Raw genomic sequence first — 15,921 nt, 5'->3', positions numbered from 1 at the left:
TTATCAGAATTGAGATAGGGCGGGTGGGCGGGGTTAATATTTTGTTTTTTTTTCCAAATTTACGCAGCTATCTTTTCACAAGAAACTTAAAATAATGTTAAAATGGTACATTTTTACAAGGAAATATGGATTTTGCAATAATGGATGGAACCTAATTGCAAAATCGATATTTCCTTATACAAGTTTTCCATTTTAACCATGTTTTAAGTGTCTTCTTATGAAAAAAACACATTAAAGAAAAAAATACAAAATGTAAGCCCGCCCACCCGCCCTATCTCAATTGTGATGATTTTTTTTATTCGTCGTGAATCAAGAGGGCGGAGCTTAACTGCAAAATACTCGTTTATTTACAACAAATTAAAAGCATGTTTTTGAGTATTGTGTTGTTCAAAGAATACTACGTATATTAAGAAAAAAACAGACAAAATATATACCCCCCCCCCACACCCACCCCATCTCAATTGTGGTGTTTTTTCTTATTCTTAGAAATTTAAAACACGTTCAAAATGGTAAATTTTTGTAGGGAAGTATGGGTTTTTCAATTAGGCTCCGCCCCTAGTCTGCCAACGAATGAAAACTTCATTACAATTCAGATCAAGGCAAGTATGGGTGGGTTTTAATTTTTTCTTAATATACATGGTATTTTTTAGCAACACGATACTCAAACACATTTTTTAATTTCTCGTAGAGAAATAAGGATTTTGCAGTTAAGCTCCGCCCCTTTGGCAGGTGACGAATAAAAAAAATTATCAGAATTGAGATAGGGCGGGTGGGCGGGGTTAATATTTTGGTTTTTTTTTTCCAAATTTACGCAGCTATCTTTTCACAAGAAACTTAAAATAATGTTAAAATGGTACATTTTTACAAGGAAATATGGATTTTGCAATAATGGATGGAACCTAACTGCAAAATCGATATTTCCTTATACAAGTTTTCCATTTTAACCATGTTTTAAGTGTCTTCTTATGAAAAAAACACATTAAAGAAAAAAATACTAAATGTAAGCCCGCCCACCCGCCCTATCTCAATTGTGATGATTTTTTTTATTCGTCGTGAATCAAGAGGGCGGAGCTTAACTGCAAAATACTCGTTTATTTACAACAAATTAAAAGCATGTTTTTGAGTATTGTGTTGTTCAAAGAATACTACGTATATTAAGAAAAAAACAGACAAAATATATACCCCGCCCACCCACCCCATCTCAATTGTGATGATTTTTCTTATCCTTAGAAATTTAAAACACGTTGAAAATGGTAAATTTTTGTAGGGAAGTATGGATTTTTCAATTAGGCTCCGCCCCTAGTCTGTCAACGAATGAAAACTTCATTACTATTTAGATCAAGGCAAGTATGGGTGGGTTTTGATTTTTTCTTAATATACATGGTATTTTTTTAAGCAACACGATACTCAAACACATTTTTTAATTTCTCGGAGAGAAATAAGGATTTTGCAGTTAAGCTCCGCCCCTTTGGCAGATCACGAATAAAAAAAAATCATCAGAATTGAGATAGGGTGGGTGGGCGGGGTTAAATATTTTGCTTTTTTTTTCTAAATTTACGCAGCTATCTTTTCACAAGAAACTTAAAATAATGTTAAAATGGTACATTTTTACAGGGAAATGTGAATTTTGCAATTATGGATGGAACCCAATTGCAAAATCGATATTTCCTTATACAAGTTTTCCATTTTAATCATGTTTTAAGTGTCTTCTTATGAAAAGAAGTCTACACATTAAAGAAAAAAAAGCAAAATGTAAGTCCGCCCACCCGCCCTATCACAATTGTGATGATTTTTTTTATTCGTCGTGAATCAAGCTTAATTGTAAAATACTCGTTTCTCTACAACAAATTAAAAACATGTTTTTCAGTATTGTGTTGTTCAAAGAATACTACGTATATTAAGAAAAAAACAGACAAAATATATACCCCGCCCACCCATCCCATCTCAATTGTGATGATCTTTTTATTCTTACAAATTTAAAACACGTTCAAAATGGTAAATCTTTGTAGGGAAGTATGGATTTTTCAATTAGGCTCCGCCCCTAGTCTGCCAACGAATTAAAACTTCATTACTATTTAGATCAAGGCAAGTATGGGTGGGTTTTAATTTTTTCTTAATATACATGGTATTTTTTTAGCAACACGATACTCAAACACATTTTTTAATTTCTCGTAGAGAAATAAGGATTTTGCAGTTAAGCTCCGCCCCTTTGGCAGATGACGAATAAAAAAATCATCAGAATTGAGATAGGGCGGGTGGGCGGGGTTAATATTTTTCTTTTTTTTTTCTAAATTTACGTAGCTATCTTTTCACAAGAAACTTAAAATAATGTTAAAATGGTACATTTTTACAAGGAAATATGGATTTTGCAATTATGGATGGAACCTAATTGCAAAATCGATATTTCCTTATACAAGTTTTCCATTTTAACCATGTTTTAAGTGTCTTCTTATGAAAAAAACACATTAAAGAAAAAAATACAAAATGTAAGCCCGCCCACCCGCCCTATCTCAATTGTGATGATTTTTTTTATTCGTCGTGAATCAAGAGGGCGGAGCTTAACTGCAAAATACTCGTTTATTTACAACAAATTAAAAGCATGTTTTTGAGTATTGTGTTGTTCAAAGAATACTACGTATATTAAGAAAAAAACAGACAAAATATATACCCCCCCCCCCCCACACCCACCCCATCTCAATTGTGGTGTTTTTTCTTATTCTTAGAAATTTAAAACACGTTCAAAATGGTAAATTTTTGTAGGGAAGTATGGGTTTTTCAATTAGGCTCCGCCCCTAGTCTGCCAACGAATGAAAACTTCATTACAATTCAGATCAAGGCAAGTATGGGTGGGTTTTAATTTTTTCTTAATATACATGGTATTTTTTAGCAACACGATACTCAAACACATTTTTTAATTTCTCGTAGAGAAATAAGGATTTTGCAGTTAAGCTCCGCCCCTTTGGCAGGTGACGAATAAAAAAAATTATCAGAATTGAGATAGGGCGGGTGGGCGGGGTTAATATTTTGGTTTTTTTTTTCCAAATTTACGCAGCTATCTTTTCACAAGAAACTTAAAATAATGTTAAAATGGTACATTTTTACAAGGAAATATGGATTTTGCAATAATGGATGGAACCTAACTGCAAAATCGATATTTCCTTATACAAGTTTTCCATTTTAACCATGTTTTAAGTGTCTTCTTATGAAAAAAACACATTAAAGAAAAAAATACTAAATGTAAGCCCGCCCACCCGCCCTATCTCAATTGTGATGATTTTTTTTATTCGTCGTGAATCAAGAGGGCGGAGCTTAACTGCAAAATACTCGTTTATTTACAACAAATTAAAAGCATGTTTTTGAGTATTGTGTTGTTCAAAGAATACTACGTATATTAAGAAAAAAACAGACAAAATATATACCCCGCCCACCCACCCCATCTCAATTGTGATGATTTTTCTTATCCTTAGAAATTTAAAACACGTTGAAAATGGTAAATTTTTGTAGGGAAGTATGGATTTTTCAATTAGGCTCCGCCCCTAGTCTGTCAACGAATGAAAACTTCATTACTATTTAGATCAAGGCAAGTATGGGTGGGTTTTGATTTTTTCTTAATATACATGGTATTTTTTTAAGCAACACGATACTCAAACACATTTTTTAATTTCTCGGAGAGAAATAAGGATTTTGCAGTTAAGCTCCGCCCCTTTGGCAGATCACGAATAAAAAAAAATCATCAGAATTGAGATAGGGTGGGTGGGCGGGGTTAAATATTTTGCTTTTTTTTTCTAAATTTACGCAGCTATCTTTTCACAAGAAACTTAAAATAATGTTAAAATGGTACATTTTTACAGGGAAATGTGAATTTTGCAATTATGGATGGAACCCAATTGCAAAATCGATATTTCCTTATACAAGTTTTCCATTTTAATCATGTTTTAAGTGTCTTCTTATGAAAAGAAGTCTACACATTAAAGAAAAAAAAGCAAAATGTAAGTCCGCCCACCCGCCCTATCACAATTGTGATGATTTTTTTTATTCGTCGTGAATCAAGCTTAATTGTAAAATACTCGTTTCTCTACAACAAATTAAAAACATGTTTTTCAGTATTGTGTTGTTCAAAGAATACTACGTATATTAAGAAAAAAACAGACAAAATATATACCCCGCCCACCCATCCCATCTCAATTGTGATGATCTTTTTATTCTTACAAATTTAAAACACGTTCAAAATGGTAAATCTTTGTAGGGAAGTATGGATTTTTCAATTAGGCTCCGCCCCTAGTCTGCCAACGAATTAAAACTTCATTACTATTTAGATCAAGGCAAGTATGGGTGGGTTTTAATTTTTTCTTAATATACATGGTATTTTTTTAGCAACACGATACTCAAACACATTTTTTAATTTCTCGTAGAGAAATAAGGATTTTGCAGTTAAGCTCCGCCCCTTTGGCAGATGACGAATAAAAAAATCATCAGAATTGAGATAGGGCGGGTGGGCGGGGTTAATATTTTTCTTTTTTTTTTCTAAATTTACGTAGCTATCTTTTCACAAGAAACTTAAAATAATGTTAAAATGGTACATTTTTACAAGGAAATATGGATTTTGCAATTATGGATGGAACCTAATTGCAAAATCGATATTTCCTTATACAAGTTTTCCATTTTAACCATGTTTTAAGTGTCTTCTTATGAAAAAAGTCTACATAATAAAGAAAAAAAAAGCAAAATGTAAGCCCGCCCACCCGCCCTGTCTCGATTGTGACGATTTTTTTTATTCGTCGTGAATCAAGCTTAACTGCAAAATACTCGTTTCTTTACAACAAATTAAAAACATGTTTTTCAGTATTGTGTTATTCAAAGAATACTAAGTATATTAAAAAAAAAAACAGACAAAATATATACCCCGCCCACCCACCCCGTCTCAATTATGATGATTTTTCTTATTCTCAGAAATTTAAAACACGTTCAAAATGGTAAATTTTTGTAGGAAAGTATGGATTTTTCAATTAGGCTCCGCCCCTAGTCTGCCAACGAATGAAAACTTTATTACTATTTAGATCAAGGCAAGTATGGGTGGGTTTTAATTTTTTCTTAATATACATGGTATTTTTTTTAGCAACACGATACTCAAACACATTTTTTAATTTCTCGTAGAGAAATATGGTTTTTGCAGTTAAGCTCCGCCCCTTTGGCAGATGACGAATAAAAAAAATCATCAGAATTGAGATAGGGCGGGTGGGCGGGGTTAATATATCGGCAATAAGGTTTATATTTCTGGCATATTTTTTAACCTTTAATTGAATAAAAAAAAAAGTTCAGGGAATTTATATTCTTCTGCATCGAATACCAACAAACTCACTATATTTTCATGGCCAACCCTACTATATAAAGATCGTGAACGGACAATACAATTTTAGGCACCGCCTCCACTTGTTACCTAGTTTTTGGCGTAAAACCGACACAAACATTCATTGATCGATATTGATTGTTTATTAATTTTCAAGTATGAGCGGCAGACCGTGTCAGACAACTGGATATAAGGTCGAGTAATTTAGTTTCCGTAAAATTGGTAAAGTGTGACTTAATCTTTTAACGAATTCGCGAGAAAAGTTGTAAATCATTCATGATCGACTGATTAGTTTCAGGAATCATCTACAATTCTACACGTGAATGAGCTATTATTTTCAGCCGGTGTTAACCATCAATTTTATCACAGATTAATAAGCTTCGAATTATTAATGACAACTACGTAATTGTATACGCACCAGCACTGGATTTAAAGCACCAAAGTCGCACGAAAATAGAATGACTTTGACGGTTTTATGACAGCTGATTTTTGTGACAACACAAAATAAAGCAATTTTACGACTCATTCTAAGAACACTTTGTTGAAAACACGTTTTGTTATGCAAATGCAACTCAAATTATATAACGCACATATACAACTTAAAATTTCCATTTGAAAAATCGGAATACTTACGAAAGTAATTGAGGGTTTCTCGGATTTGATCCGGAGACAATTTCAAATCGGCCTCGTCAATTTGTAATGCTGGAGACGGTATGAACCAATCCTGGTTTTCGTAACCTGCATAATAAAACGTTCACCTGTATTTGAAAAGCAAGATTAAGACGGATGTCGCGGAGAAATACCGACGCGACGCACCTGAACGTGCACGTATCACAAGACAACCACTACGCTAATAGATAAAGCCGGACCTTGAAAAATCTATCTGTTGACAATTTTACCATAACTGTGTTGGTTGGATGTTTCGCTAATCGCGCAAATAATTTTTTGTTCTGCACGCATGGGTGCCCGGTAGCCCTGCCAGATTACGTTTTATTGGCGGCGAAATCGCGCTGTCGTGGTTCACCGGATTAAGTTTTTTTTTGAAAAATTGTTTGTTCTACGTTAGATAAGAATCTTCCTTATGTTATTGGAGACGAAATGATTACAGGTTATCTGTGCCAAAACGAGGTTAAAGTGTGAAATTGTCTCAATCGTAGTGTTAGTCGGATACAAAATGACGTCACAATTAAACGGAACATTGTACTTGAGTCACTTACCTCCGAACTTCGTAAGGGTGTCCGCCCTTAGCTTGTACTTGGGAATTTGCTCCTCCAGAAGACTAATAATTTCCACTTCGGGAAGTGATTCTCCACTGCACAGCTCTAGAAAACAACAAACCAGTTGTCAATAGCGCGTTCAAAGAAAAGATCATGTGAAGCGGTACAAGGCAAGCATGAGAGAAGAAATGTAAATACTGGTGATAAGAGTACCGCTGAGGTGTCCATTCACACACATACAATGCATCAATAAGGACAGGTACGTGAATGATATCTGATTGATCAATTAACTGTTACTCAATAAAAAATGCAGAAAAGGAGAAAGAAAGTCGTTACGGTGTAGAAAGTAATCTTCTATGGTATTTACGAGGGAAAAACGTCAATACTCGACCGGTTAATCGCACTCGTGGTGAAAAATTGGATAAAAGTAACAACTTTTCCGACATGCTGACCGGTAATTAAAATTAATTAATGGGTAAGAGTGTCTGTGTTTGCTAAACTATCTAGTGACACATTTTTATATGAATTTATTGTTGGAGATAACCTCACCTTTAATATTTAAATATTACAATGCCAACTGCAAATGTCAATGTTTAGAAGAAATTTCACCAAGGAAATAGCCACTCTAACTGGATCAAACTTATTTGATTTTGTTTTTAATTATATTTGTTTTGATTAGACTAGGGTTTGTGGTTCCGGTTTACATTAATTTACTTCCCGGCACCTCCACCAATTTTCACTAAAATTCGACCATATTTTTACGAACATGTTAATTTTTCATTTTATTTTAGACCTACAAGTTTTAACGAGGACAATGTGACACTACGATTGCTCCATGAAAACTTCTGGAGTTTAAAATGAAGAATAAATTTGATCAAGGTTAGTACACAATTTTTTTTGTTTTATAATAACAACTACGTCAGCAGTGTTCCTGTGTCAATACAATTTGTTTGCAAAAACGATTATTACACACAGGAATAATGCAAAAATAACATATTAAATACTTATAAATGGCCGATTGTTAAACATCACAAGACTAGTTTAAACAAGATTTTCACGTCGCTGTAAATAATTTTAATTAAGGTGACCCGCAATATAAAAGTCCTTGACAATGAAGAAGTTACATTTAAAATTTCTGAATTTCATTTTCTTTGAATTTTAAAAGCGATGACACGTTTTTCGAACCAAAAATAAAATAAACGAGCTAATATGTTATCTAAAGAAATTAGTTTAATCTAAAGTCGCCAGTTTTTCTTTATTAAACACACACAGTTTCATGCAAATGTCTAACAAATAAGTTTGTGTGCAACGACGTTGTAAAGATTGTTGTGACGAAATTTTCACTAGAACCGTTCTAAATATTATCATTACACATTTGTGGTCAATTAATAAAATTAGTTCCAACCTCATATTTTAAGGACACATCAACATTTATACAGAGTTACTTTTTACAGTTAAGTTAATTTAGGTTACAAATTGTTAAAGCAATAAATTCGATGAAAAACCTTAAATTCCGTAATATTTCCACATGAACCAATTATACATATTTTGTCTGAGTATATTTAAAACGAGAAGTGATTTTACCGTTTTGCACCCACTTGAGCATGTACACGTATTCAAATTTTACTTTACACACTTTTTTATAAATCAAATTCAACAAACAATACAGGAAACTGTCGGATGAGATACAAAATTCACATAATCCTAAAATCGCCCACGTCAGTAAATTGAATGAAACGCTGATAGTCATAAATAAGAATTATCTATGAGTTTTAATTAAAAAAAAAAATCCTGCAACATAAATTACAGTGTTAACAATTTTTTTTAGTTTTGTCTGCATTTTTTCCGTTATTCTGTAGTGAGAGCAATAAATGAACGGCCATTTCTTCAGAAATATTAGAAGCTTCTTTTGCAAAAAAACTGACATTTTTAAAAATTCGCCTAAAAATCCTCAAAAAAATCTAAGAACTGGATCTTGACGAACTGATTCGAAAAACAAAATGCTAATGATCCCCGACCAAGATTTCCGTCAAATTAAGTTTAAATGTCACATTTTTTAAATATTTCGGAAACGGTCAAAAAATTCATATTGAATAATTGGCATTTTTGCCAAGTTGCCAAAAAATCCTCACGTGAAAAAAAAACCTTTTTTCCGGATGTAGATCTTGACGAACTGATTCGAAAAAGATAAAATCTCCAAACAAGATTTTCGAAAAGTTTGGTTTGAAAATGGGATGGAAAAAAGGTATTGAAAAATTGACATTTTTAAAAAATGGCCTAAAAATCCCCAAAAAAAACTGGAATCTAAATCTTGACGAATTGATTCGAAATACAAGGTGTTGATAGTCTCCGACTAAGATTTTCGAAAAATTCGGTTCGAAAATGAATTTTTTAAATATCTCGAAAGCTCGAAAACCGCTAAAAAAATTGATATGTTGAAAAAATGCAATGTTTGTTGGCCAAAAATCTTCAAAAAAATCTGGTATGTAGATCTTGACGAACTGATTCGCAAAGATAAAGTCTTGATGGTCCTCCAACAAGATGTAAAAAAAAATCGGTTTGAAAATGAAAATTTTAAATTTCTCGAAAGCTCGAAAAAACGTCAAAAAATTCTGGGAAATAGCTCGCGACAAGTTGATTCGAAAAAGACAACGTGTCAATGTTGTTCTGGACCAAGATTTTTGAAAAATTCGGTTTAATTATCGAATTTTGTAAATATCTCGAAAGATCGAAAAAAAGTATTGAAAGATGTTTCTAAAATTCGCCTAAAAATCCTCAAAAAAATCTCGGACGTAGATCTTGACGAATTGATTCGAAATACAAAGTCTCGGACTAAGATTTTCGAAAAATTCAATTTGAAAATGAATTTTTTTAAATATTTCGAAAGCTCGAAAAAATGTCAAAAATTTTATGCCGGGTATTTTGGAAAATCGAAATTTTTGAAAGTTGTCTAAAAAACACAACGTGTCAATGGTTCCGGGCCAAGATTTTTGAAAAATTCAGTTTAATTATCGTATTTTTTAAATATCTCGAAAACTCGAAAAAAAGTATTGAAAAATAGACATTTTTTAAAATTCGCCTAAAAATCCAAAAAAATCTAGGATGTCGATCTTGACAAATTCACTAGAAATACAAAGTGTTAATAGTCCCCGACTAAGGTTTTCGAATAATTCGGTTTGGAAATGAATTTTTCTAAATATTTGGAAAACTCGAAAAAGATTTCAAAAATTTTATTTCATTGAAAATTGAAATTTTCGAAAAGTTCCCCCCCAAAAAAAGCTCTGGGATGTAGATCTACACAAGCTGATTCGAAAAGATAAAGTTTCAAAGGCTTCGAACAAGATTTTCGAAAAATTCGGTTTGGAAATGGGACTTTTTAATTAAATATCTCGAAAGCTCGAAAAACGGTCAAAAAATTCTGGGAAATATATAGCTCCCGACGAGCTGATTCGAAAAAGCTAAAATCTTAATGATCCCCTGACTAAATTTTCGAAAAATTCGGTTTTAACAGAAATTTTCTTAAATATATCGAAAGCTTGAAAAAAATTCATGGGGGATTTTTGAAAAATTGCCTAAAAATTCTCAAGTGAAAAAACTTTTTTGACGAGTTGATTCGAAAAAGATAAAGTCTCAATGGCTTCGAAAAAGATTTTCGAAAAATTCGGTTTGAAAATGGAATTTTTGAATATGTCGAAAGTTCGAAAAACGGACTTCGACATATGGTCTCAATGGCCCAGGAACTGATTTTCGAAAAATTTTGTTTGAAAATGAAGTTTTTTAAAAATATATCTTGAAATCTCAAAAAACGATAAAAAGTTTATATATTGAAAAATTGAAATGTTTGTTGCCCAATAATCTTCAAACAAATCGATTCGAAAAAATAAAGTCTCAACGGTCTTCGAACAAGACGTGAGAAAAATTTTAAAAGAAAAACTTTAAAAATGAAACTGTTAAATATCTGGAAGCTCGAAAAACGGTCAAAAAATTCTGGGAAAGCTCTTAACGAGCTGATGCGAAAAACCGAAAGTCTTAATGGTCCTTGGATTATTTTCGGATGTAGATCTCGACGAGTTGACTCGAAAAAGATAACGTCTCGATGGCTCCGAACAAGATTTTCGAAAAATTCGGTTTCAAATTTTTTTTTTAATATTTCGAAAGCTCGGAAAAAGGTAAAAAAATTCTGGGAAATAGCTCTCGACGAGCTGATTCGAAAAACATGAAGTCTAAATGGTCCTCGGACTAAATTTTCGAAAAATTCGGTTTCAAAACAAATATATTCTTAAATATCTCGAAAGCTCAAAAAAAATTCATGGGGGGCGCAACGAAAAATTGGGATTTTTGAAAAATTGCCTAAAAATTCTCAAGTGAAAAAGAACGAGCTGATTCGAAAAAGACAAAGTCTCAATGGATGGCTTCAACAAGATTTTTGAAAAACTTGGTTTGAAAATGGGATTTTTAAATATCTTGGAAGCTCGAAAAATGGTCAAAAAATTCTGGAAAATAGAGCTCGACGGGCTAATTCGAAACACAATGGATCACGAATTAAATTTTCCAAGAATTCTGTTTGAAAATATTTTTTTTTAATACATACTTGAAATCTCAAGAAACGGTAAAAATTCATATATTAAAAAAGTGAAATATTTATTGCCCAGAAATGTTCAAAAAAATCTGGAATGAAGATCTTAATGATCTGATTCGAAAAACATAAAGTCTTCATGGTCCCCGGACTAAATTTTTGAAAAATTCGGTTTCAAAATAAATTTTCTTAAATATCTCGAAAAATTGAGATTTTTCAAAAATTACCTAAAAATCCTGGAGTGAATAAAAAAACTTTTTTTCGGATGTAGATCGCGACGAGTTGATTCGAAAAAGCTCTCAATGGCTTCGAACATGATTTTCGAAAAATTCGATTTGAAAATGGGATTTTTAAATACCTCGAAAGCTCGAAAAATTGTAAAAAAAATCTGGGAAATAGATCTCGACGGGCTGATTCGAAAAATATGAAGTCTTAATCGTCCTCAGGCGAAATTTTCGAAAAATTCGGTTTCAAAACAAATTTTCTTAAATATCTCGAAGGCTCGAAAAAAAATTCATGCGGGGTGCATAGAAAAATTGGGATTTTTGAAAAATTGCCTAAAAATTCTCAAGTGACAAAAAACGAGTTGATTCGAAAAAGATAAAGTCTCAATGGATGGCTTCAACAAGATTTTTCAGAAATTTGGTTTGAAAATGGGATGTTTAAATATCTCGAAAGCTCGAAAAACGGTCAAAAAATTCTGGAAAAGAGATCTCTCGATTCAAAAAACAACGGATTTGGACACGTGGTCTTAATGGAAAATTGAAATATTTATTGCCCAAAAATCTTCAAAAAAATCTGGGATGTAGACCTTGACGAGCTGATTCGAAAAACATAAAGTCTTCATGGTCCTCGGACTAAATTTTCGAAAAAATTCAATTTGAAAATGAAATTTCTTAAATTTCTCAAAAGCTCGAAAAAGTAACTTTGAAAAACTGTGATTTTTGAATAGTTTCCTAAAAAACAAGCGAGAAAAACCTTTTTTTTACGGAAAATATTTTGTCCGTGAATTGAAAACTCCAACCTTCTAGGCTTTTGTTTGTATACTTTAGCAAATATTTTAAACCTTGGTAGAGGCAGAAACATCCAGCGACGGTTTTTTAATAAAAAAATCAAGACCTCATATCCGAATTGTACACCTAACAAAAATTTCCTATTGAACGAACAATACAGGGAATTGTTTGACGAGATACAAAATTCTTTTAATCTCGAAATCGCTCACGTCAGCAAATTTGATGAAAAGCTGATAGCCATAAATAAAAATTTATCTATGTGTATTTTTATAAAAAAAATCCTGCAACGCATACTACTCGAAAAATGTTAGTTCTCAGTTCTAAAAAGATTGCATTCTATAAAAAAATATTCTTATTTCATTTACATTGACACTTCTAGGTTTTTAAAGCTATATTTAATAAAAACGTGTCGGACTTCAATATCTCGGTCGACTGATCAAGGTATACCACCCAAAATACACTTTAGTAGATAAGAGTACCCATATTGATAACTCGATTCGCGTAGTACTCGTCGATTCATACAGATGTCAGCGAAACCTTCAACACCACAATAATTAATAATAATTACGTACAGGCCAAAGTTTATAGAACAAGGCTGTTGGAAAAATGTTAGTGTCAATGTTAAAACCCATTAAATGAATTCTCAGTTGTAGATCCAACACCAGATATTAAAAATAAAAACACACGTTACGACACATTTATTTCCATTGTTGCGAACTCTAAAGTCGTCAAACTTGCTATTAAAATGACACCTTTTAGTAAAAGTGGCACACTTATCAGCAAATTATTCGAGAAAAAAATGTATGACTAAGTGATTAACTCTGAATTAGATAGCGCACCGATGATCGATACCCCAACCAGATATCAAAAATAGCACACCGACTTTTTTGAAATGTTTTAGAAAGCGAAACATTAACTTGTCGCCATTAGGTAAACCAAACCCTCATATTTTTAGAAATCTTTCCGTCATATTTAAAAATAACATCAGGCGTAACTTCGGAGATTATTGATTGCAGGTAACTGCACCATTACAATCTCATAAAATAACAACATTTTCACTTTCATCTTCAATCGTAATAAAAACATAACAAGAGAAATCGGATTAATAAAAGCAGCAGATGGTTATAAAATCGTAGTTAACTCAATTAAGATACTAATCGATTAATGGCGCAATTTTAGTTTTATTCCATACATCATAAATGCAGTGTACTCATAACAATTAACATGCTCGTTAACCACGAAGACAGATGACGCGGATTTTCAATGACACATCAACAAAAATAAGTAGTGGAAGCGCAGGATAATGCACAGTGCTGCGGAAAGTGTGGAAAAAGAGAAAATTACTTACAACGCTCGTCCGCCAGCGGAGTCAAAAAACAAATACAATGTTAAAACTATACCCAACTGTCAGTAAGTGAATGAAATAATTCTTGCTCTGTGAGTAATATTTCAGACTTGCTCAAACGAAAATAACAAGCCTTGGTTTTGCAACCCGAAAAGTTAACCAAAATTCACAGTCATTAACCGAATCGAATCGGATGGGTTAATTTTGATTGATGGGAAATATGAAGAGGATTTTCCTACGTCCGATTTTGTTACACCTGTGACATAACGACCTCATGGTGGTTTACAATTAAAGATTGGCTAATAAAGTCGGGTTAGTTGGCAACGATTTTATTGTCCGGCCTTCGGAGAAATCATGACCTGACATAACGGTTAACCATATTCTAATTCACATACCTACTTAGTTTAATTATGAAAGAAGCTTTTGTTGTTTGTTTTTGCGATTACTCGACGTATCATTGTAGAAAAAACTAATTACAGTCATTAGCGTCAAAAAAAAAAACGGAACGGATATCGGAAACAATCAAAAGTGTACAAGCAAACAAGACTGTTGTAAACTTAGACACAAATAGAACGCACAATTATAGAATCCTCAACGATGCAGGTACTGCACCGACACGTAACCACAGTTCCATTTACCAAAATTCAACCTCACTGACATAATAACGCGAAAATTAGCTAAATAAACACCACAAACGATGTAATCAACCTATAATGACTCAGTAGCTGGGATTTTTTTAAACGCTAACAACACAACACACGTAATTATTATGTAAAGTGTCAGTATTCTTAGTCGAAGGTTGACTCAAAAATCGAGAACACCACTCGTTTTTAGATTAAACCATCCGAATTAACGCAAAAACAGTTATGTTCCACTTACAAAAACCGATTGTTATTCTCACTAAACCACTTCATTAAATCCGTCATGGCACGAATTTTTCTAGATTCTAGATACGAGTCGGATGATAAAATGAAGGTTTCTAAATTCATCCACACGCGAAGAAAAATCAAACGGCCTAACTGCATTCCCATTTTCTTAAAACCGGTTGTGCAAGAGGTTACGTGCGTTCAACACCAACACAAACAAATACGGATCAGATTTTTTAAACTATAGTAGCGTTTTCGGCGACACAATAGCAGCTTGTGAAAAAAAGCATATAATTTGCATAAATTAATGACAGTATCATTATGCGTAAAAAAAATTATTTTCTTCCGGTAATAGAAAACACGGGGAACCGTGATCAATTAGCTTGATAAAAGTAAGAAGCTAAATTCTTTGTGTTTATAATGATGAAAGACCCATGCAAAAAATCACACACTTTCTGTGATAAAAGGTGAATGAAAATGGAAACTGGAGGCGTTCTCAGCACGCGTAGCGCTAAATTAATTACGTGCGATGATACCGAGGGTTCAAGACTAGTGAATCCACGAAAAACGGTTTTCCGCGTTCATGTATCTGACTTACCAACACAAAACGCACTTGGAAATAGTCGAATTGAATATTTCAATGACGCTGCTGATTGTAATCTTACACTAAAAATACAAATACTGTGTAATAGTTGATTATAACATTATTCTTTAATAACGTAGGCTAATGAACAATTGGTACTAAACTTTAAACAACAAATTAAAAACTGTGATTAATTTCTGCGATTAGAGATTATGTTCGTTTTGAAAACACTGCGATTTTCCTATAAAAACTTTAAGTATCACGAATTTTAAAAATGCGCTCTCCAAAGATCTTATCGCTGATTGAATTTTCGGAGAAATAATTTACCGTACAGAATGAAAGTAAACAAACGTTCAATAATACGTTTTCTCATCGAAATAATTCGCTTCGTAAAATTAATATTCAAATTATCAAGGTTCGGCGCTAATTGAAATATTGAAATGATTAACTCTGTTAATAACACCTCTCGTAAACTACGAAGCAGCAAATTTTAATTTGTTACAAGAGCTGTATGGGTCATTAAAATTAAATCAGCAACCTAAATGTAATAATTATTGTTAATTGTTGACTATGCTTACAGAGTCCGTTTTGTATGGCAGGCAAAAGCTCGCCTTGATGGAGACATCGACTAAAAACTGAGTTTGCACACTTCCTAACAACGAAAACAACAATTTATTTATTCAAACGTGTGTCGAATAAGAGTTTCAAATTTTCCAGAAGAACAATTGTTCCAAGGTTCAAAGGATGATTCATTTATTTATTTACAACCACCTTGTCAAGCGAAAATATTTTCACTACTACTCGTGGTCTACGAATCCGCCTTGATTTTGACCCTCCGCACCTAAATTTCTGCAAAAATCAAAACTTTATTGATTTAGAACATTTTTCAGATCGAGACGCAAAAAGTTGATTGTAATAAGGAAAAATATGTTTTCCATTCGAGATAACGTTATTATTATTATTATTATTTTTAA

General features: G+C 32.6%; 2 protein-coding genes across 10 annotated transcripts in view; one reads left to right on the top strand and one right to left on the bottom strand.

The window, feature by feature from the left end:
• The window catches only part of Milt (milton), a 32,565-nt gene that overhangs the window by 10,479 nt on the left and 6,165 nt on the right, over positions 1–15,921 (bottom strand). For 3 of the 4 annotated variants that reach the window (XM_064065846.1, XM_064065847.1, XM_064065845.1), the window contains exons 2-3: positions 6,565–6,669; positions 5,981–6,085 (exon numbers count right to left, since the gene is read on the bottom strand). In XM_064065846.1, coding sequence (XP_063921916.1) covers positions 5,981–6,085; positions 6,565–6,669 — 210 coding nt within the window. Of the gene's footprint in view, positions 1–5,765; positions 5,785–5,980; positions 6,086–6,564; positions 6,670–15,921 lie in introns of those variants that run through there. The other variant, XM_064065849.1, reaches the window with a different exon arrangement.
• LOC135136516 (broad-complex core protein isoforms 1/2/3/4/5-like) overlaps positions 6,664–15,921 on the top strand; it is a 33,402-nt gene continuing 24,144 nt past the window's right edge. For 3 of the 6 annotated variants that reach the window (XM_064065851.1, XM_064065857.1, XM_064065856.1), the window contains exons 1-3: positions 6,664–6,823; positions 6,878–7,018; positions 7,356–7,443. In XM_064065851.1, the coding sequence (XP_063921921.1) occupies positions 7,422–7,443 (22 nt within the window). In that variant the 5' untranslated portion in view covers positions 6,664–6,823; positions 6,878–7,018; positions 7,356–7,421. Of the gene's footprint in view, positions 6,824–6,877; positions 7,040–7,355; positions 7,444–15,921 lie in introns of all 6 variants that reach the window. The other 3 variants (XM_064065853.1, XM_064065854.1, XM_064065852.1) reach the window with 2 other exon arrangements.

The sequence above is a fragment of the Zophobas morio genome, unplaced genomic scaffold, assembly GCF_036711695.1.
Source record: "Zophobas morio isolate AGI-343-1 ecotype UQ-CSIRO unplaced genomic scaffold, CSIRO_AGI_Zmor_V1 ptg000026l, whole genome shotgun sequence".
Taxonomy (NCBI): Eukaryota; Metazoa; Arthropoda; class Insecta; order Coleoptera; family Tenebrionidae; genus Zophobas; species Zophobas morio.
Note: the sequence above shows the minus strand (reverse complement) of the source record. Positions and strands in the feature narration are given on the sequence as shown.